Source organism: Chroicocephalus ridibundus, chromosome 5, assembly GCF_963924245.1.
Source record: "Chroicocephalus ridibundus chromosome 5, bChrRid1.1, whole genome shotgun sequence".
In the NCBI taxonomy this organism is placed as follows: Eukaryota; Metazoa; Chordata; class Aves; order Charadriiformes; family Laridae; genus Chroicocephalus; species Chroicocephalus ridibundus.
In genome coordinates, this window is record NC_086288.1 from 71,996,506 (window position 1) to 72,019,127 (window position 22,622).

The 22,622-nt window shown below is 50.8% G+C and overlaps 1 protein-coding gene across 1 annotated transcript in view; it reads left to right on the forward strand.

The window, feature by feature from the left end:
• The first annotated feature begins 14,558 nt into the window (after nucleotides 1-14,558).
• Nucleotides 14,559-22,622, forward strand: part of PDGFRA (platelet derived growth factor receptor alpha) — a 36,348-nt gene continuing 28,284 nt past the window's right edge. Inside the window, exons 1-2 of the mRNA XM_063336452.1 lie at nucleotides 14,559-14,842; nucleotides 22,107-22,167. Coding sequence (XP_063192522.1) covers nucleotides 22,119-22,167 — 49 coding nt within the window. The 5' untranslated portion in view covers nucleotides 14,559-14,842; nucleotides 22,107-22,118. The remainder of the gene's footprint in view (nucleotides 14,843-22,106; nucleotides 22,168-22,622) is intronic.

Sequence of the window (22,622 nt, forward strand, 5' to 3'; positions counted from 1 at the left end):
TTTTTCTTGTATGAATGTTATCTGCGTTACTGAAAATACTGCATAGCTTGTTTTCTTGAGGCGGTGTGCCATACACTTATCAATATTTTAATAAAAGTATGTATTTTTTCAAACACTTCTGTCTTTTGATGTACTGTAAGGAGCATTTAGTCCCTCTGCATGTTGAGCCCATACCCAGCCACACCAGCTCTAAACAGATGATCCTGGGGGCAGAAGGAGAAGGAGCTGGAAAGGAGCTGTTTGCATTTCTTCAGTCCCGTCCCTGTTTTCCACCACTCTCAAAATTGTTTAGAGAAGTCTTGGATCCCTACATTGACCAAACCCATCACAATCTCCTTCGCTCTCGGGCGTGTGTCTCCTGACTTGGTCCAGAACTGCACCGAGCACCCACAAAGGAGCAAGCGTCGACCTGTCTTGCTCTTGACCCAATTTTTCTCTGTCCCCAGTCCAGTAAATGGGAACGTGCTTCAGCCTGAAGACAGACGGACGGAGGAAGACTCTCAGGATGTGGCTGGCTGTTGCAACAGCTTGAGAGCGAGCCAGCACGGCTGCATCATTGCACGAAGTAGTAAACAAGCCCAACCCGAGTACAGAGTTGAGATAACGCGGGTGTTTGGTGTCAGCTTTCGAGCTGGGGAGAGTCACCATGAAGCAGGGACGTTTGTCATCTTTCTCTCTATTTTTTTTCTTTTTTTTTAATTTTTTTTTCTCTGTGCTGTGGGGAAAAAAAGGGAAGAAGCAAACTCATAAAGAAATGTGGGAGATGAGAACCCAACAGTGTTTTTTAAATAGATTTTTCTAGTCTGCTGTTTGGGTCTTCTTAATTTCGTCAAGAAGGAAGAGATTGCTTGGAGAAAATTGGAAAAAATTTCACAAGTATCTGTGAAAAATTCCCAGCAAAAAGGAGTGGCTTATTTAGGGTATTTGAAGCTTTTTCATTTATGTTAGTAGCTGCCTGAAGCCCATTTGCAGCAGTGATTTTGCACTGTTGGACCCAGAGGGATTTTGGATGGAAGACACTCACTGTTCCGAGTTTCTTCCATAGTGGTGCTGAAAGAGAACCTCTGACATGAGCCGATGTATATATAGCTATAGCGTGCTGAAGTTTTTTAACCACCTTATAGTGAGTTTTGGGAACCCTCATTTTAACCCTGGCCCCAGGTAGTATAGGCAAACAGAAAGATGTTTTATATATATACAGAGGTATTTGATTTTGCTTATGGACTCCCTGATTAATTCTTATGTAGTTGGTACAATGATAATTTTTTAAAAAATGTTTGGGAAAGACCAATGCTTGCCAAAATATGCTATTGTGTCTAATTAATTATTTTTCAAGATCAGAAGCTACTATACAACCTCTGAGCAACGTCACTGGTTGCTGGCTATGTAAATCCCTCAGCAACTTCAGAAAATATTTAGTAAAATACTTAGTATGTTGCAGCTTCTTTGTGAGGGTTTTTAAATTATCTTAGACCAGAAGAAAACCCCCACACTTCAGTGTGCTTGACTGTTTGTTCTGCTGCACCAGTCCTGTGCTCCAGGGATGCCACCGTCAGCAGAATTTGGTGAGAGGAAGGGGGAGCAGGCAGGGTGCTGGTTTAACAGCATGCAGCAGGCATTGGCGTCCCCACAAATTTAAGATTTTTACTGACCCAACTGTCCCCAGGATCAGGACTTCCAAATGTTAATAGCTGTCTGGTGATTGCAGAAGCCTCTTTATCTGCATCCTTCCTCTAAATGATAGCAGCAAATCCAGCGTCTCCACCAGATGCAGTGTATCACTTCTTTGAAGAGCATCAGATGTTGCTAGCGGGATGCACTCTGCAATCATAGAATCACAGAATTGCCTAGGCTGGAAGGGACCTTTCAGATCATCGAGTCCAACCATCAACCCAACTCTGACAAAAACCATCACTAAACCATATCTCTAAGCACTACGTCTACCCGTCTTTTAAATACCTCCAGGGATGGTGCCTCAACCACTTCCCTGGGAAGCCTGTTCCAATGCTTAATAAACCTTTCAGTGTTAAAATTTTTCCTAATATCCAATCTAAACCTGCCGTGGTGCAACTTGAAGTCACTTCCTCTTGTCCCATCTCCTGTTACTTGGGAGAAGAGACCGACCCCCACCTGGCTACACCCTCCTTTCAGGGAGCTGTAGAGAGCGAGAAGGTCTCCCCTCAGCCTCCTTTTCTCCAGGCTGAACACCCCCAGCTCCCTCACCCGCTCCTCATAAGGCTTGTGCTCCAGATCCCTCACCAGTCAGAGAGCATCAGCCTGGGCTCCCTGCAGGGAGCAAGGGACTGGTAGGTAATATCTCCCAGTTCAGAACCCGAGGCCAGAGAATTTTTGGGAGTATGTGTGCTAGATGGGTAGGATGCCCACTGCCTGGGCACGGAAAGTAGGATAATGGAAGGCACTATAGAGAGGAAGTAAAGAAGCAATAACTGAAATCAGGCCCAGCAGGGCTACAGAAGGATTTCCTGAAGCTTCTACTTTACAAAATCTACTCCCCTGTAGGGTCATGAGCTGGTGTGTTAGCCTGGCTCCAGATAGCAAAGGATGTCCTGGTCTCATCGCTCTGCACATTGCCAGTGAGGGGCTGGGCAGCCTGTGTGTCCCACCAGCTCCGTCCCACCAGCTCCGTCCCACCAGCTCCGCGCACAGTGGATTCCCATTGTGTTTCTTCCAGCAGCGCCTCTAAATCCCCAGGGTCAGGAGCCGATTTTGGACGGCGTGCAAGAGCACTTGAAATGCCTGCGTAGAGCCTGCTGCTCTGTTGTGAGAGGTTGAGGAATCTAAGCAAACGGTCAGCTTCTTGAGATTTAGGAAACAGTCTGGTATTTAGGCTAGAGTAAAAACAAATGTTCCCTGCAAGAGCAGATGAGGATGCTGTGTTTCGCTTCCTGGAATTTAGGGCTGGCAAAGACAGAATCCTTTTAATTCATATCATATCAAGGTCTTCTGCGCATTCCTTCTAAATGGGAGATGCTGGAAGTGGAAAGTTGGCTCTGCTTTTTATGTGTTTCCAAAACAAAGTCCTTTTGGTGGTATTCTTAACATAGATTGAATAAGAGAAATGAAAATGCTAGAAAGTTTTCTTTGAATCCCACCTTTTGGATACTTAATTTTCATAGAGATATCTAACAGACCCTTGTAGGTACAGCTTGTCACATATAACGTTGTCCTTACAGATTTTCCATTTTACCACTTCAGTTTCCCAAAAGTGAAAAGCATCACGGGTGGCCACTGCGACTTCAAAGCAAACAGACTCATCCTCTTGGTCTGGTTCTTTTCTCACTAACATGATGCTGTAACTCTGTGGATTTCAGCAGGCAAAGTTACTGTGAAGCGACTGGTCTCTTTTGCCTGTACAGCCAGCACCAAACAGGAGCTGATGCATTTCATTTAGTCGGTCAAACCCAGTCTCCTGGGCTGTAACTCCGACAGCTGTACCACGTGTGGTACGCGTGGGCCCAAAGGTTTCCACCCTAACATGAACAGAGACAGTAGGCAGCCTAAACTCGCACCTTTGCAGCCTTGAAGCTGCTTTAGTGAATTGCTAAGTGCATAGTTAATTTAAATCCTAGCAAGAGACACAAACCTCTGCCTGTACTTTCCCCAAAGGCTTAAGCTGTTCCTTCTACCCTGAGTTTTCCCTGCCCCGGACAAACTGATGTTCCTAATGTGGACCTAATCACTGTGTCTGCTCTAATCATCAGCAGAAACACTTCCCGTCCTACTGGAGAATTTACGGGCTGACATCAATAAGCCCGGAGGACTGCTACCACCACTGTAAAGACTAAGACGGTGCAAGCTCTGCCTGTACCCTCTTCATGCAGCGTCTCTTGCACTGTGGTCTGGTTCAGGCTCCAGGTCTCAACGTAATCCCTGGATTCAGGAAACCACAGACCGTTCCCAGGTCCTTCCCAACAGAGCTCAGCTTTGGAGATGTCTGTCAGGCCACGGGATGCCTCTGGCATCAGGGACACCGTGCCGGGTGTTGGGAGTGGGCAAAACTTTGGGTGGTAATGAACACAGGAGCGGGCAGGGCGGATTTTTGCTTTTTTATCATTAGTGCTCCCGTTTCACTTCACCGTGCAGAGGGAATTCAGTCCCTCTTCCTGCTAAAGATGTGAAACGCTGGCATTGCAGCCTGCTGGGGAGGGGTCATAGATGTCTGACACCACCCAGACTTACCCTGTCCAGCTCTGCCTCCACTGTTAACCTGAAGAATGAAACAAAGCATAAATATCTAATTCCTTCCTGGCTATTTTAGAGCTTCTGTACAATCCCTCTTCCTTCCTCCTTCTTTCTGGTGATCCCCAGAGCTGAACCTTCTTGATACTCCAGGGCTGGAGCCACAGGGATGCTCTTTTCCAGGCTGCAAAGCCATGAAGTTACAATGAGGAAAGAGTGGCCTCACGAGCAGCCCATGGCCCATGTGTTTGGTGGCTGCCTGCCTTCCACCCGCGTTCTGCCTAAGGACTGCCAGCTTGCGGCCAGGGCACGCCAGCCAGCATGTCCTCGAGCATGTTACTGTCCTGTCCCTTTGGCCACATCTGCAGGCTCACTGCATGGTGGGGGTGGTCCTCAGGCCTCCCCAGCAAGTGGTAGAGACCCAAGTTCAGGTGGATTAGTCATTAAGTTGCCATATCAATGTATTGCATTCAAGTTCTGACATCGGGATGACATCAGATGTCTCTCAGTGCTGACTCCTTATCAAAGAAAGCCACAGTGTCGTGATAGTTTGGATTCACTGCCTGCTCTCAGAATCCAAACAGGGTCATAGAATCAATCATAGAATCATAGAATGGTTTGGGTTGGAAGGGACCTTAAAGATCACCTAGTGCCAACCCCCTGCCCTGGGCAGGGACACCTCCCACCAGACCAGGCTGCTCCAAGCCCCATCCAGCCTGGCCTTGAACACCTCCAGGGATGGGGCAGCCACAACTTTCCTGGGCAACCTGTTCCAGTGCCTCCTACCTTCAAAGTAAAGAATTCCTTCCCAATATCTAATCTAAATCTCCCCTCTTTCAGTTTAAAACTATTACACCTTGTCCTATCGCTCCGCTCCCTGATCAAGAGTCCCTCCCCATCTCTCCTGTAGGCCCCCTTTAGGTACTGGAAGGGGCTCTAAGGTCTCCTTGGAGCCTTCTCTTCTCCAGGCTGAACAACCCCAACTCTCTTAGCCTGTCCTCACAGCAGAGGTGCTCCAGCCATCTGATCATCTTTGTGCCTCTCTGTTGGACCAGCTCCAACAGGTCCATATCAAAACAACAGGTCCAGGATCAAAACAGTCACTCCCAACACATTTTAACCTCTGTAGAGGTCTGAAAACTTTTTTCCCTGATGGACACCTCACCACAGCCTGCTTTGGGTTTGACTTTTGTAATGTCTGTTTTCTGCTGCGGCTCCCGGAGATGCGTCAGGAGTTGCGGAGCTGGCGGAGCTGGCGAAGCTGTGGAGCTGGGCGGAGGCAGCCCATGGTGCCTGTGCTCGCAGCCGCCGCTCGATTTATTTTTGCTTCTGGGTGGGAAGCCAGCAGTTGGTTTTAATCCCAATTTGAATGCGACTCTCTGAGTCTGGCTCTCTTCTTGTGCAATGCTGCGACGCTGAGATATTCTGGGACATTTTTACTAACCATGGCAGAGATGCATTCCTAGAGACCGGAGCGAGGTGTTTTTCAGCACAGGGTCACATGTTTGAGTGATTCCAGCTGGGAAACCCACTCTCTCTGGTGGTCTGATGGAGCCCAGGTTTACTGACCTTCATAAAACTGTGCCACCCACTGCAGTAAGACCCCCCTCCATGCCACACACAGCCCCCACCTTCACGCTGCGTACCCCGGTGACCTGAGACTTCACCCTTGCTACTCCTGCGTTTGGGAAGGCAGAGCAGTTTAGGGGCAAGGATGGCAGCGAGGAGAAGGGAGGAAACGAAGCTGCCCGTGAACGACAGCAGGCTTATTGTGGACCCTTTGAGGGATCTAACGTGGTTTTTTGAAAGCAAATTTGTTACGTCCTTAATTCCAAATAATCCCTGCTGCTGAAATGGGATGCAAACAACCTCTGCTGTGATCCTGCTTCTCTCCTACTCTTCAAAATAATTGAGGGGTGATGCTTACACAAGGTGACTGCCAACTCGAGCTCCTCTTGTCCCCCTTATCTCCATTCAGATGCTAATGACAGTTTAAACCAATGTTTGTGATTCACAGGCCTAAAGCAAAGCTAGGCAGAAGGTCTGTAGACAGTACGGGAGCTAGCTATTTTTAACTCTCCTTCTTTCCTAAGTCAATATTGGGACAGGCAGCAATGAAAAAAGCCAACATACGGAGAAGGAATTTGAAGCCGGGAGAGCTTCAGAAGCCGTCAGAACGAGCAGCCCCACAGGGCAAAGGGCAGCGGAGGGGCACTGGCAGGTGCTAAGTGGGCTGGGGGACCATTTGTCTCCTGGAAAAAAAAAAAAGCACTCGACTCTGCAGTTATTTACAATGGCTTCTGTCCACTCAAACTGTCTAACTACCTATATATTTTAACCTCTTGTATGCAGAACTGCGTGCCTCCAACTTGCCTGTTAACGGCAGAGGCCACAGTTATCCTTGTGAGCGCTGTTTTGATCAGCCCCCAGCTGTACAGCTGCTGATGTTTCTGGAGTAAAGCATTTCCTCAAACCCTTCATCTTGTCAAGTTGACTAAATCCGACTATGTTTTGGAAAAGATAATCAGAGCAGGCTTCATAGATTCATTCAGAGCACTGGAGACTGCTTGAAGCTTTCTTAATGAGAGGTCCCCAATGAAGTTTCGTAGAGGCATGGATTTAAATAACACCTTTTTCTTGTAGTCATATAAAACACATCGGGAGAAAAATAACTGAGAAGAGAAAATGTAAGTTCGGTGATGGATAGGAATTGCAAGAATTGATTTGGGTTTACTTTGGCTCTACAAATGTTTTCTCCTATCACAAAGAGAGAGGGAAAGGAAATTCTGTGTTTTCTTGAGAATCTGTGTTTTCTTGAGAATCTGTGTTTTCTTGAGAATTTGTTGAGAATCTTGAGAGCACATTTCTATTCCCTTTGACTATGAAAACAGAAAATAGGGGTGAAGTGACCTGTTCCTATTCTATTCCTTCTTTGAGGTGTCCTCAACTGATGGACAAAGAGAGCCAGCAAAGAGCACTGTTCGGATTTGGGCATTTTTTGTATCCTTACTGCTATTCCTTCAGCATTTAGCCTGTGAACGTGGGACACAGGAAGCAAAACATGGATGGGAATAGGGGCCAGGGAGGTGAGGGATTATCCCACGATTCCCTTTCTCTGAAGGAAACCTCAAATGGGTAAAACCAGAGTGGGCGCCATCTTCCTGGCTCTTGCAGTACAGGTCCTTCCAGAGCTGCTGTCTGGGCTCTCCCAGCTTTGCTTCCTGCATCCCTCCGCGGCACCCACGCGGGGCGGAGGAAGGGTGGTGGAGAAGCTCATGGCGACAGGAGGCTGGGGCATGACGTGTGTCTCACTGCTCCCTAACTCCACAAACCTGCTCCACAAACAGCTTAAAAGATTGCCCCGTGAAAGAATTGGCTTCGCCATGATGTCTTTGTTCACCGATTCAGCAAGGAGTCCTCTAGCAAAAAGAGGGCAGACAAGGCTTGATATTCCTGTACTTTCGAAATAGCAGACAAGATTTGACTCCTCCTACATCCCAACCCCACTTAAAAAGAGCAAAACACATTTCCCAAGTCCATATTCTTCATACACCACAAGGAATCAAAGAGAGGCGCAGCTGATTCTTATTTTTCCCTTCTTTTCCTACGCACCCTGAAGAAAGATCTGATTAACCTCTGGTGAGAATCTGGGACCACTCAAGGGAATGACATTTCATTGGGGCTGAATGTTAGCCTCGGAAAAAACTAGCCAGCATCTTCTCACCAACTGCAATGAAATTATGCTGAAATAGTTTCTATTAGGGACATGGGCCTAACAAATGAAGTGATATCGGACACAGAAATTACTAAAGGACCTCTTGTTGTCTGATTCATGGGAGCTAGAAAAATGTCTAGTAATTTATGGGTCTTCAGTTTTTCAGCGTTCCTTCAGGGACTCCTTTCAGAGTTTGCTTCCCAGGGATACTAAGCAACCGCCTTCGGAAAATTGCTCCTTCTCAGTGTGTTGAGTCTAGCAGTCAGATAACAAGGTTTGCACCATGAAAAAACCCCGCTGACGAGTAAGGTATAAATTCGGATTCATCGCAAGGCCCGTGTGGTGGCTAGAACAGTGAAATTCATGACTGCACCAGCAAGAAGCAGCTTGCTACTGCCACAGCAGCAATCGTCATTTTAATGGATTTTTTTTATTTGTTATATGGACGATGTCCTGCAACATGATCAGTTTCTGTACGTAGTATATTTTAAACACAGTTGGTTATCAAGGGTTAACTTGGTTAGTGGAACCAAAGTGAAAGTTTTAAAACACTGCTGCCATGGAGAACAAATGCCTTCAAAGCGCCTATAGCATATGTTATTTAAAAGAGCACTGAATCAATGTTCTGGTTTGAATTATTTTTCTTCACAGTACTTCTCTAACTTCACTGCCAAAGAAAAGACTTGCAGAGCCAATTTTTAATCTTAATTATACCCGATTCAATCTGGAATATTTCCCTTGAAGTTGGTTACACCAGGTTTACACAAGGCAGAATCTGGCCCAGTTTCCATATTAGAGTCTTTCTTGAAAGATAATTGAGGTTAAAAACCAGAGTATCTGGCTAAAACAGCCAGCAGTCCGAGGATCAAAACCTACCTACATGCTGCCATATCCCCTGTTCTTGAGCCACGCCAGAGCATCCCTGCCTGAGCTAAGCCTGAGCTGTAGCTTCACGTCCACGGCTGCAGGGAAGGGACTTAAACCTGCATTTTCCTCTCATCTCACTTTCTTATTCACTTCTTCCTCTGCAACTGCCTTGCTCAAGTGAAGTGCATATAACCGAGTACTCCAGAGGATTGAGAACGAGAGACAGGTAAATAAACATGTAACTGAAGCAGAAATTGCTCCCTGCAGAATTAGGCGAGGCACAGACTGAAACTTGGTGACTTCAGACAAAAGGAAAAGCCCAAATAGTCTTTTCTAGAAATGACAGAAAAGAGAGGAACGGTTGCCCCTGACTTTTCAGTGTGTCAGTCTCTCCTGTTTCTCAACTAAAGAGAGAAAACTGAATGCGTGGGCTTCAGTCACTGTCACTCTTGGAACGGCTCTAGGTGCAATTGGCGCCTGCTTGATTTCTTCCATCATAGATTAGGGTTATAGAACGAACCTCACTCCTGCGTTTGAGTACAGGAAACACACAGTGCTAGAAAAAGAACAACAATGTGATTCACACCTCCTGCCAAGGCATCCCCAGCACGATCTTGGTAAATAAAAGTAAAGTGAATGACTGAATTCAATGCCTAAGAGGAATGACTAAATTAATTTCCGGGTCTAGAGCTTTTTGCTGATTGTGTCGACATGGATGCTGATTCTTGCAATTCCTGATGGTGGATTAGGGGTTGACCTGTTTTGGAAAGTATTGGGTGAAACCCATAATCTCCACTGTTTCCACACAAACCCCAATTCTGCAAGCTCTTAGGAGGCATTGATGGCTTTCCTTCCCCTTTATCCTTGGGATGGGGAAGACCCATGCTCAGAATCCCTCTGTGCCACAGAAATAGAGAGTTAGTGTTTTGTTTGTGATGGTATTTTGGAACATGAAACATCCAGGGAGGAGAGGGATCGTTTTAGAAAGCAAATTACGATTCATATACCTTGGCCATAGTTCCAGTTATTCTACAGCAAATCATCCCAAAGGGATGTATTGTTAATCACTAAGCATCAGAAGAAAACCTGTTGTGGGATGAAGCAGAAAAAATGACATCCCCTGTCTGGCACTCGGGCAATTCAGGGGTAAACAGACACGTTGGGTCTCTCCTGAGTTTGGCACCTGGCGGCGCGCAGCCTACTTCGGCTCTTCTGTGCCCATGGGAGGGACGTATGGTGGACGCGGTCAGCCCAGGCACGTGCGGGGACTGACGCTGACACAGTACAGGGCTGGCCCATGCCCACCCTGTCGAGGGTGGTTGTCACCACTATGTCCAGGGTGGCCTCCGTACCAGCCAGCTGCCCCGTGCAGACCTCAAAGGCTGGGTCCCGAGCACAGCAGCCCCAGGAGGCAAGGCTGGTACTAACAGCAAATAGACACAGAGCCAAAGCAGCCTGGTCTGGCTGTGGTTTTGTCCTGCTGTAATCCATTAATTGCTGCAGCTTGAAAGAACAAAGGCAGAGATAATGGTCTCGGGAGTTAGGAACCGAAATCAAACCTGGGCTGAATCAGCAGAGGAGGTCCTTTGATTTCAGAGGGAAAACTTCTCATTTGTGGCACGGGAGGAATTGCTCTCTCTGCTTTACCTGCAGCATGCCACATCCCCCGAGCTGCTGAACCCGGCCCGGGGCTGTGCAGGGCTCGACCTGCGGGGATGAAGCCCTCAGATTCTCGGGGATGGGAGGACAGCCCCTCTTCACCATCCTCTCCAAACCCGCTCCATCCCTTAATTAACAACAGAGACATCAAAGTCTGGCGGGGCTCGCGGTGCCCCGGCTGGGCTGGGCTCCCTCCTCCCGCGGGCTCCGGTGCCCTCTAGTGTCGCGGGTGGCGGTGGCATCGCCGGAGACCCCCGCCCCGAGAGCACCTCTGCATCCCCGCCCCGTCGGTGCGGCCCGGGGCTCCCCGTCCTGGGGAGCTGGGGGCGGTCCGGGGCAGAGCGGAGCGCGGAGCAAGAGTGTCGGTGAAGGGCCAGCTGGAGCAACAACCCGTTTTCCCCTTGCCTTTGGGCTTATCTCACCCCTAAACTGGGTTCGGGCCACTTCTGGACCAGAGCGGCCTGTTTATTCTGTCCCAGTCAAAAAGTCATGGCAGGAGCAGAAGGAAAAACAAAGCCTGTTTTTTTCAAAGAATAAGGCTTCCACGACTGTTTTGGCATCATTTAACGTCAAGAGCCAAATGCAACAACGAAAGCAAAACAGCTCGACGTGGCAGCAGCAGCGGCTTCAGTGGGAAAAGGGACGGGCACAGGGAAGTACCTGAGCCAGGCATGTGGGGAATCAAAATAAAGTCTGGGGAGGGCAGGCTGGGCAACGCGAATTTCTTTTGTCTGGCTCCCTGCTCCACTGGTGACACGGGATCCCTGCTATTCAGAGCCAAATCATGTTGAGCAAACAAAATGAGGGAATCTGGTCTCGTGGAAAGAAGGAAAGACAAAAAAAATTAAAAATCTGGTAGGACTGTAAAAGCACACAGGGCCCTCCTGCGAGCAGCACACATCTCCCGGGGGGGCTGGGGGGCTTGATGACCCCCTGACTTGCTTCCCTTCTGTCTCAGGAAGCCCCCACTGCTGTGTTCTCCTCCCTTCGCGATAGATGCGAGACCAGATTTATAGCGACAAGCGATGAGAGGCCGCTCCGCTTTCTCCCTGTCTGGAGGGGTTTGAGGTGTCTCTGCTCCAGGCTCTTCACCACGCAGGGGGGTCCTGCTCCAAAAAGGGCGAGCAGGCTGTGGCTGACCCCCGCACGGCGCATCGCTTGCAACGCGGGGAACGATAATCAACCCCAGACCTGCCTTCCCAAAGAGACAAAAGGCTGCCGGGCCCGAGCCGGGGGACCCCTTATCTCCCACCCGCGCCTTCGCAGGAGGCCACTGGGACCCTTCATGAGCCACCTATTAGTCTGCTTAATAGCCTCAGCCGGCTAAAGGCTGCCCGGATCACCCTTGGGAGAGAGCCGCAGGAAAGGCCTCGTTACTTGCAGCAAATTGGGACTCCTGCCGGGTGGGGGGATGCCGAGCGGGGCGGCTGGCAAGCTCCCAGCCCCCGCTGGAAGCCCCCGAGAGCGGAGAGAGCCGCCCTGCAAAAACCCGCCCCGTCGATGCCCGCTGCCCGGACCCACCGGCACTGCGGGCCCGTGGGGGGACCCGAGGGACCATCCCCCCCCCCCCGGAGCATAAACAGGCGAGAGCGGCTCTAGTCCGGGCGCCGCAGTTTTGTTTAAGATGTGCAGTTTCCATCTGTTGCCGCATAAACACAGGCTAGCGGGATGCCTTGTGCTCCAGCCCTTCGGGGGAGGGGAAGGCGGGAGGAGAGCAGAGGGGGCCCGCAGTGGTTAAAAATCCCCCCACCCCCTGCCTGTCCTCTCGTTAACCCCAAGTCCCCCGCGCCTCCCTGGACGGGACCCCCCTGCGCCACACGGGGCGGGGGGGTAGAGTTCAGGAGTCCTCCTGGAGGGTTTATTTTATCCAGGCGGGACCAATCCACAGGCACCCACGGCACTTCGGGGTCGCCCCACTTAGCGTGGGGAAGCCACGTCGGGGAAAGTGTCACCGCTCCCCCGGAGGGGCCCTGGGCGACAGGACATCGCCGTCCCTGTCTCCGCAGCGCCCGGTTGGCCTGGCGACCAGCTTTGCCAGTCCCCCAATTTGCAATTTTTATTTTTCGCTGGGTCTTGTGAGATCCCACGTGGAAGCCGTTAACGATCGCTCGATAATGATCATGACAAAGGCATTATTCAAATGAAGCAGGTAATTGCAACCAGAAGGCGCCTCCTCCCCTTTCCTTTTGCTCCTTTCTTTTTCTTTTTTTTTTTTTTTTTTTTTTTTTTTTTTTTTTTTTTTTTTTTTTTTTTGCAAGAGTAACTCTCTCATTACAGCCCATCCTGACGGTTACCTCGCCAGGAATCACCTCCGCCGCCCCGCACGTTAAACCAGAGCGGGTAAATCCCGGCAGGGCCGGGCGGGATCCCCTCGGAGCTCACGGGCAGTTGTTTGCCGCCGGTCTGAGCCCTGCGCATCTTCGCGGGGCTTAAGTCTGCAGCTCCGACCCAAGTCACGATAGGACTCTTCCCTCCACAAACTAAGGGGTGCAGGCTGCTGGAAGCGCTCTCTCCCCCAGGCAGACACTTCCAGGGTGCGGTGTTGGAGGTTTTTTTGTTGTTTTCTTTTTTTTTTTTTTTGTGGATTGTTTTGGGGTTGGTGGTACTTTTTTTTTTTTTTTTTTTTGACTCACTGGGAGCCTGTTGTTTATTCACAAGCATTACGGTATCCTGTTAGCATTCCGACCAGGGGCTGCTCACAGATCTGACTCCGATGATTTCCTGGAGGAACATGTGGAAGCAATAGCGGGGTTGTGCTCTCACCCGAGCCGGGGATGCACTGGCGGAGGGCGGGCGAAGGGCCGGGAGCGCCGCCGGGGACCCGTCGAGCCCGGCCAGGGCACCTCAGCCTGAGCCCTTTTTTCACGGGAGTCCCTTCTCCTTTCTGTCCCCCCGTTCCCTTCGGGGCATCTTCACTTCGGAGGCTTAATTCTCCCTCGCTTGGGAAAGAGGAAAAAAAAAACCCACAACCCAACCACCGGATCCTGGCGCTTGACTTTGAGGACAAACTTTTCTTTTGTTTAATACTAAAAGGAAAAAAGAGGTGCGGGGAGGAAGGAGAGCCAGACAGAGGAGGGGAGAAGCCCCGGGGCGCAGCTCTCGGGCCGGTGCCCTCCCCAGGAGGCGGGTGCGAAGGCAGGGCGGCAGGCAGGGAGCAGGCAGGGCCTCCCGCTCCGCTCCTTTCCTGGGGCTGCAGTGCCCCCTCTCCCGCGGCCGCCGCATCGCCCCTTCCCGCACGGCGCCTGCAGCAGAAGGGGCTGCGAGGGCAGCTCCCCGCCGCCTCCCCCGACCACCCCCTTATCGCCAGCAGATAGCGACGGCCAACAAAGCCAGAGATACCCCGGTGCTGGCTGCCCGGCGGGGATCAAAGCTCCGGCTGGAGCGTGTTCAAACAGGAGGGACTGGGACGTGCGCTGCCCTCGCCTCCGCAGGCACCTCCGGCCCCCGCCGTGCCCCCCCGGCTCGGTTATTACTGGGGTTTGTTTGCGCCGGGAAAAGCAAAAGCAGAGGGGAAGAGAAGAGCTTTCCCGGTTCCGTCGGAGCAGCGGGGTTTGGGAGGGCCGGCTGCTGGCGAAGGTTACCTTTCGTTGTGTCTTTCATTCATAAATGTTAGGGATTCGTCTCTCCCCCTCTCTCTCAGTGCCTCCTGCTCCCGGCTGGCTCACGGCCGTCCATCCAGCTCTCTTAGCCCAAGCCCCAGCTCGGTGCTGCACAAAGGACACGAGGAAGCCGCAAATTCGTTTCCAGCTCAAACTCCCCCGTCCATAAACTCACACCGTGGCCGTGGACACGAGCCCCGCCGCCCGTCCCGCTCGTCCTGGAGGGTCTGAGGAGGGAAGGCTCATTCATGAAATTGGGAGCGCTCGGAGTTTTCATGAAAGTTTTGTTGGTTTTTTTTTTTTTTGGGGGGGGGGGGGTGTTGTGATTTATTTATTTATTTATTTTCTCCTTCTGCCGTGCAAAAACTCCCCTCTTCCCCCTTTCCTCCCCCTCGCCCCTGCCATATGGCCAACCTCCCCCCTCCCCTGCGAGGCTGGTGAAATCTGGAGGCAGAGACTGGCCCCCCTGCCTGCGTAAGAGCCTCCCGCCGGCGCGCCCGCCTCCGGCCGCGGGGCTGGGGGCGCCGGGCGAGCCAGGGCGGCTCTTATTCTGAAGGGGCCGGAGGGGGGCTTCATTTCCTGACAGCTATTTACTTAAAGCAAATGATTAGTTTTGGAAGGATGGACTATAACATTGAATCAATTACGGGACGCGGTTTGTGAGACCATTACAGTCGGATCGGGAGGGAGGGCAAGCGGGAGGGAAAGAGCGCGGCTGAGCGGGGAAAGTCACAAAAGACGTGGACATATTTTGGATATTTTACAATCTGCAGGATTGGGGCTGCGGATTATAAAGGAGAAGGTAAGAGGTGAGGGGCAGTTTCCCCACCTTTTCCTTTTTTTTTCTTCACCTCTTCTCCCGCTTCTTCTTTCTTTGCCCCCTCTTTTCTTTTTTCCCCACTTTATTTGTTTGTTGTTGGTTTGGTTGGGTTTTTTTTTCTTTTTTTTTTTTTCTTTTTGTTTTTTTCTCCTTTTTTCCCGGTGCTCCGAGTCGGGCCGGGGACTCCTTCCCGCGGGGGCGCAGGCGGGGGGGCGGCGGGCGCTGGCGGCCGCCGCCGAGGGGGAGCGGGGAGCCCGGCGTCCCGCGGGCCGTCGGGGCGCGGCGGCGAGAAGCGCGGGCAGAGCTAATGACAAACACATTGATTGGGACGGCGGGGGCCACCGCGCCGCATTCCTGCCGCGGTAGGGGAGGGGTGGTGTGGGGGAAGAGACCCGCCGGGGCTCCGCCGGGTAGCGGGGGGACAAAGTCAGGTAGGGTCGCGCCCCCTCTTCTCGCATCCTTTGCTGCCTTCGCCCCGCTGCTTCCCCCGTCCCTTCCCCCACCCTTTGTTTTTCACCACCTTCCCTTCTTCAGATCCCCCTTCCCCACCTCGCTCCCCGTGCCCGGGTAGCCTAAAATGCCCCCAGATCCCAGGTGGGGGCAAGCACACAACCAACACCCCTCGCTGCAGTCAACCCGATCTCCATCCCTGCGCGCCCCGTCTTTAGTTTTACACGTCTCGACGGAAGGGAAGATGCTGAATTTAGGCAGGACTGGTACCTGGAGCCTTTCCAGCTTACAGCCCCCGCTCGCAACGGGAACGCCGGCCCCGCCGGACCGCTGGAGCCCACCGTCTCCTACCCCGGGGGAGGGCAAAGTCTTCGCGGCCACCGTTTGGATTTTGTCAAGCCCGGAGGTTGCAAACTCGCCAGCCTCTGCCAGGCTGGAGTCCCCTGGAAAAGTCCTAGGAGCAAGTAGGAAATGGCTTTTTGGCTGTCCGCGGCATTGCTCAACATTTTTGGACGCGGATCCCGCAGCCCAGGAGCCGTTCCAGAGAACAGGACTTGGACAACTTTTTTTTTTTTTTTTTTTTTCTGGAGCCAGCAGCGACAGATCTAGCGAGGCAGCGGCAGCAGCAGCCCCGGGGCGCAGTCGCCAGCCCCCGGGTCTTGCCCGCAGCCCGGCGGGGAGGCGGCTGCGGGGCAGAGACGGGGGCGATGCCCTGGCCCCCACCCGCGCCGGGGGCACGTTTCCAGAGCCCCTCGACAGCATTTTCGGCCGGTCTTTTGCAAATGCTCCGTCTCCCTGACGTTCCCCCGGGGCCCAAAGCTGCGCGCCCGGGGCGAGCAGGGCATGGCATCGGCCCCGGTGGGGACAGACGGATCCGTCCCCAGAGCTCTCCCTTGGTCCCACAGCTCCGAGCCGGGACACAACGTCTGTCCCCCCGCGCCGAGACACCCGCTCCCTCGGGGTCCGCACTTTGCCCGACGGTGCGGGCTGGAGAAGAAGCCCTGGGGTGGCACCGCCAGCAGAATTATCCCCCCCCCCCGGAGGGAAGCACGGCTTTGCTTTGCCCCTCTCCATCTCCCCGAGCCCACTTTTCTTTTTCTCCTGGCTACCTCGCATTTAAAAAAAAAAAATCGCTCCAACTTGGCAAAGGCTTTCCTATTGTTTCCCAGACAAACAGCGATGTGGCTGGGAGTTGCCATCTCTGCTAGGTTCCCCCGGTGTCCCGGGCAGCCTGTGATCCACAGCGGCTCTAACCGAGGGGCCGGGGACCGAAGGGGGAGCCGCGGCTTCCCCGCTCCCTGGGGGCTGCCGCTCCGGCTCCCCGCGGGCGGGCAGGGTCTGGCAAGCGCCGGCAGCCTGGTAGGAACTGCAGAGTGTGAATACAACCCCCCCACCAGCATCTCCATCCCCATCCCGGCTGGCTGTAGGTGGTCCGCTGTCCCCCCGACGGGGCGCACCGGGGGAAGGGGGGCGTCTTGTTGCTCCTTCGGTATCTCCCAGGGCCGATGCAGAGCCCACCCGGGGTCCCAGCTCGGATGCCTTGACTCCGTGTCCCTGGATGGGGCAAGAGACGGGATCAAAGCAAGGAGACAGGCATCAAAGGTTCCTCTGTCATCGGATGATCAAAATCTGAACTGTGGAGATCCAACTTTTAACTCTGGGTCTAGAAACGCCAAGGAAAGATCTCCCAGCAAGTGACTTCGGATTTTGCTTCTAGTTAACAAAGAGCATTTTAGAAAGGCCCTCAGCTAAACAGCGGTTTAGCCAACCTCAAAGCTTGGGGGTGGGGAAAAAAAAAAGTTTGAAGAAAAATGAGACCGCACAAAGCACTGGGATTTAGGAGTCCACAAGCAAACCAGCTCTCCCAGCCCGCAGGCGCTCTCCCGCTGCTTTCAAATGAGACCCCTTGTGCTGGTTCTCCTTTCCAGGCACGAAGGGGCAGGAGATGTGCCAGTCCGACTGCCGTCGGGCACTGGGGCCATCTTCGCTATTATTTGTTCGTTGATGTATGCGAAATCTTCATGTGGCTGTGAGAGTAATATAGGTATTAGGTTTCAAGAAAGCAGGAAGCAATAAATATTTTAATAAAATACCTCTCCACAGTACTACAGTATTGAGCTAGGATTTGAGTACAATGTATATAGACAGAAAAAATCTTGCATATCCCAGACCTTGCCAGTTATTTCCAGCTATTCCAGCTGGTCTAAAAACGAGGGCGAAATGTATAACCTTATCCGGTCCTTGCCTTGCTTGCATCTTTAGATCATCATGTCCACAATGGCACTACTTTTGCATGTGAACTCTGAAAATTTTTATAGAAAATGTTTGCTTCACTTGTTTTAAAGACCAGGGAATGATTTCCGAGAGGTTATTTTTCCTGGTGGTGGCAAGAATTACTGATAATTTAAAAAAAACCAAGCAAGTAAGCAAACAGTCCTTTCCCTCCCTCTTGCCTTGCTCTCCTGCTTGACTCATCTCTTTCAAGCCAATGAAGCTTTGCATGGGCACCCAAGGGGAAAGTTTGCAACAGCAAGGCTTCCTAGCTCTTGTGGTCAACAGAGATGGATTGGTTTTTCCATGGAATGCTTCTGAGCACTTGAGTTGGGATTTGAGGCGTTCTTTGATTTGATCCCGAAAACCTAAGTGAGATGTATTCCTTAGAAGTGCCAGTCTTTTTATCTGTTTGCTGGGGCAGTCTGGAAAATCCTCTTTGGAACAAGCGCGGAAATTTAGACTCTGCAAATTTTCCCCCATCTTTAGCTCCTAGACTGGTGGAGTGTGTCCTTGAGGGTTAGGCTGAAGAATTGGGGCTGACTGGGAGGCTCCCTGGGTAGCAGCCATGAGTGTGTCCTGCAGAGCCCAAAGCACTCTGCAGGAGCCCAGCACTGGGCTAGTCTTTGTGTGTAGTTATTCCTGCATGCAGGCTGCATTTTAGGAGAATACTTATGCCAGTTGTTGACAAAATTGTCTTTAGTTGTTTGTGCCTTTTCCCAGTGAAATGTTCAGATCCGCCTGTTAGCGCTGCGGGGCAGCTCTGCTCTTGTGGAGAACCGATCTCGCAATTTGGGAATTGAGAACCAAGAAATGTTTCAGGAGGTCCTGTCTGAACATTTACATTCAGCTAGTGACATACACCACAAGGAGGAAATGCTCCCCTCTTTTTTTTTGGGCTGGCCTTAGCTCTTCCTGGAAAAGGTCAGTCTTCCCAGAAGGACAGACTGCCACTCTGACAAAATCACCACTGAAATTATCCAGCCCTCTCATAACAAGGATAATCACATCATTACGTGCCAAGGGTTGGAATCCAACTACGGCCATATCACTTAAGTACATACAGAGCAATAGGGACCAGTGCGGGTTTTTTGTTGGTTTGTTCTTTAAAAATAGGTGAAAGCGCATGAAATTAAAATATAAGAAATTTGAATGTGAAGTTGAGCCAGGAGACCCAGTCTAGTTTCCATCTGCTGTGTTGGAGAGTAGCGTTGCCTTTTGCTCGACGAGGCATTTCCCTCATTAATGTGGATCAACATTGCCATCCTGTGGCCAAGAGCGTGAACTGTAGTGACTGTAGGAGATGAGTCTGTTAGTCTCCGGTCTTCTGGTAGATGGGCTAGCTTTCTGTCTTGAAAGAGGTCTTGTTTGATTTACAGGGGTGTGAAAAATATATACCACTGGCTCTTCTTGGTCTACCACGTTGCTTTCTCCCTAGGTCATGTAGAACGATCACCTAGGAAGAGCATCATTTTCTAAATACATATTTCCATCGGCTTTCTGGATATTGATTTTACTTTGTCTTCTACAGTGCAGTCAATGAAATCCTTCTTGGTAGGAAGCCAGCGCTTGGCAGTGAGTGTTTAGAAGATTGACTTCTTGCTGATAACAGTTCTTCAGACATTCTTTTCCTGATATTTTTATAGAGTCATATAATAGTTTGTGTTGGAAGGGACCTTTAAAGTTCATCTGGTCCAAACTCCCTCAATAAGCAGAGACATCTTCAACTAGATCAGGTTGCTCGGAGCCCCATTATCATGAAAAGAGGAATATCAAAATTTCAGTCAGATCCTTTCAAAAGCCAATGGTTAAAGCAGATGCAATGACTGTTTTACCCTGGGCAGTCAGCCTCCCCTGCAGAGAGTTTGGCAAATCCTTCGTGGCATCATGTATCTTTCACGATACACACCCTTGTTTCTATTTTAGCTAGCAATGTTCAAGGTATGCAAGGAATTAAGGTTGGCTCAAATTTACATTGTATGTGTGCTGTCAATACTGAGCTTCAGATTGCGTAAGTCCACTTCAGTGAAGCTACACCAAATTATGGTTTGATGGAGCAGTGTTAGGATCTGAACCTGGTGTATTTACCCAGGGCTGCGATTTGGGTGATTTAGGATAAAGAAGGCTGCACTGTTGTAAGGGGGGTAAAAAAGGCAAATAAGTGCATACAAAAAATTAGGTGATAAACAAAAACATGTTTAGCATACTTGCTGGGTGTCGTGGGAATGAGTAAACTCTCTGTTGCCTGGACGTGTGAAATTGTACCTGCATTAAACCTTGACTCCAGCCCTGATGTGCGAGCATGTGTTGGAGATGGGACTCCAGCGTTCTTAAGTCAGATGCGCAACGTAACTAAATCCAATTCAAATAGATTTTGAGTATATATGGCGGTGAATCGTTAGTAAATTATTCTGTCTTTCACAGCGAGGAAGTGTTGCTTTAGGTCTTGATGAGATTAACGGCTCGTTGAGGAAAGATCAAAGCTCTGGGTTGTGAAAGAATAGCCATCTGGAAAAAGTAAATTTAGTTAAGCCCTCCTGTTTTTAAACCGCAAGGGTAGATTGAGGCACTCAGCTCATTGATTTCGGTGGCAGCCCAACCGAGACAGCAGATTCGAAGTAGCTCTTTGGAAATGCCATCACCTGCACTTATGTCACTGCAGTCATGGGGCTTCACTCCTCACTGACACACAGAGGTCTGCAACAGCAGAGCTCCTGCAGGCTGCGGCGCAAGAGCTGAGCTGGCTTTGTGTTTTCTCCTCCTGTGCTGCGTCGCTTGCGCTGAATAGTCTGCAAAAACAGGACAAAACGGGGAGAGGTCTGCCCTTTCAGAGAGAAAAGGCAGAAGGAAGCTTGGCAGACAGTGGGGTAACGTTGTCTTGTGGGTCTTGGGAGGTTAGGAGTCAGATCAATAAAGCAGACCATGGTAAGTCTTTCAAGATTTACAGTGAGTTACTTTATCATAAAAAAAATTTACAGGATACAAATGTGATAAAAATGAGTAAGGAGGCTGAGACCGAGGGACTTTGATGTCCAGGAGTCTGTTATCGATGGGAGACAGATACATAAACACATGGCAATTATTGCTAATTGAAGAATCAGGCAAAATGCCTTGTCTCTGCTGGAATGTTGTCAGCTGAATTTCCGATGTTGTTTGTACATGTTTTTGGGGGCTGGTAGTTTGTAAGTTTTCTAATCCTGCTCCTGAGACCTTTATGTTTGATTCGCGTATCGAATACTTTTTGCTTTGCAAAAGCGGGCTGTCTGCTCCACACGTTGCGGAAGGAAAGAGGGACCGGTTCAGAAACACTCCTTGGTGTTAACTCCCATACGGCACTGGCATAGTCGTAATAACGGGATGTACCTACGTGCTTTCCTATCTCAGGAGCCGAATACCAGAAGGGGAATAGAAAATGTCCAGAACCTTTGAAAAGTAGTCCCTGTCTTGGCACATCATCCTTTATTTTACTCCTTGGTCTGTGTTTCAGATTAGGGGCTCTTCAGTGCAGACATTTTTTAATCTATGTTGGCTTTAGGCCAAATCCAGTTACCGTTAAAGTCACCAACAAAACGTCCATTGATTTCAATGGGAGCAGGGGATGCAGGAGCTCCTCTTTTGTAAATTATCCAGCTGGCTGCTTGAGGGTTTTAAGTAGAAATGTCATTAGATGGCACAAAAATTACATAGATGCTTATTGCCGCCGCTGCCTCTTCAAGACGGCCGCCTTAGGATTGTGTTTGAAAGCTAAAATTATCGCGTGTGATCTCTGACTCTCCATGTTGCTGGGGAGAGGAGATGCTCCGCAAGTGGCAGCGCTGGCCTCCAGTCTGTCGTGGGTTTATTCCGTTAAGAAATTTTCAGCATATGTTTTAAATAGCACGTCTCCCGATCAAGGGAATTCTTGCTAAATAAGCAATAAACACTATTGTATTGCATTGTATTCAGTCAGCTATATATATATACAAATGTACAATGGCAAAACAAAAATATCACTCAGGATTGTACTATTTGTAATAAAAGTCGCTTTTAAATTATGCTTTTTCTTGCATAGAAGCTGCTTGCAGCTAAAAGGCCGGAACTTATTGCATAAAACCATTGCATCCTCACCGATGCCTGTGAGGGTACAGCCTCCGTGGGGGGGTGTTTGTGCGGGTTCAGCCCCAGAGGCTGCAGCGGGCACCAGAGGTGTTGGCGGGCTGTTCGAGGGAGGGATGCGCCGGGACTTGGCTCCTTTGCGTTGCCAGTGGAGAGAAGGGGTTATGGAGCCTCGGCTGCAGTCCCCGTGCCGGCGACGTGTCGGTGTGTGTGGTGTGCCTGCAGCCCCACGTACCTCGTGGGAGGCGGCTGCACGAGTCTCAATGGGCTGCAGGTGCGAGCGGTGGTCCCAGGGACATTCCTGTCCCTGGCACCATGCAGAATGCCGGGAATCTGCGCTAGGGCACTGCAGGAGAGGGGTCCTGCAGACTTTCATTCCCATTTTCATGCCATTAACTGTCTCTCTCTTGCCTTCTCCTTTCTGTTTCAGTTGTTGGTAGCTATGGGTACTTCCCCACGGACGTTCCTGATCCTGGGATGTTTTCTCACAGGTAATGTTCCTCAGCCCTTTAAGCCCCTCCACTCCTACTCCTTCATAAATCCTTCCTTAAGCTTCCTTTCATTGTGCCCACGATAACAAATGCCAAATGGTTGCCAGCTGGCCACAGGCTCCATTTTTCTACCCTTCCCTTCGGTAGGCTAAGGCAAGAACCACCGAGAAGACAGTACTTTTGCCAGCCTGTGCCGGCCGCTTTGTCACCCCTACAGCTGCCATAACCTCCCGGTGATACAAAGGCGGCCGGTTCGTCTGCCTTGCGCAGGGAAAGTGAGCCTGCCTACCTCCAGTTCTCCCAGCCCTGCCTTCCTGGGGTTTCTCCATCAGCCTGGTGCTGCCTGTGTGGGCTCCCCGTGTCCTCCCACGCCCCACCACCCCACCGCGCTCGCCGGGGCTGCCGGCCCGGCCTCCCGACATCTGCCCGGCGCATGGTGCCGGGAGGGGAGGGCA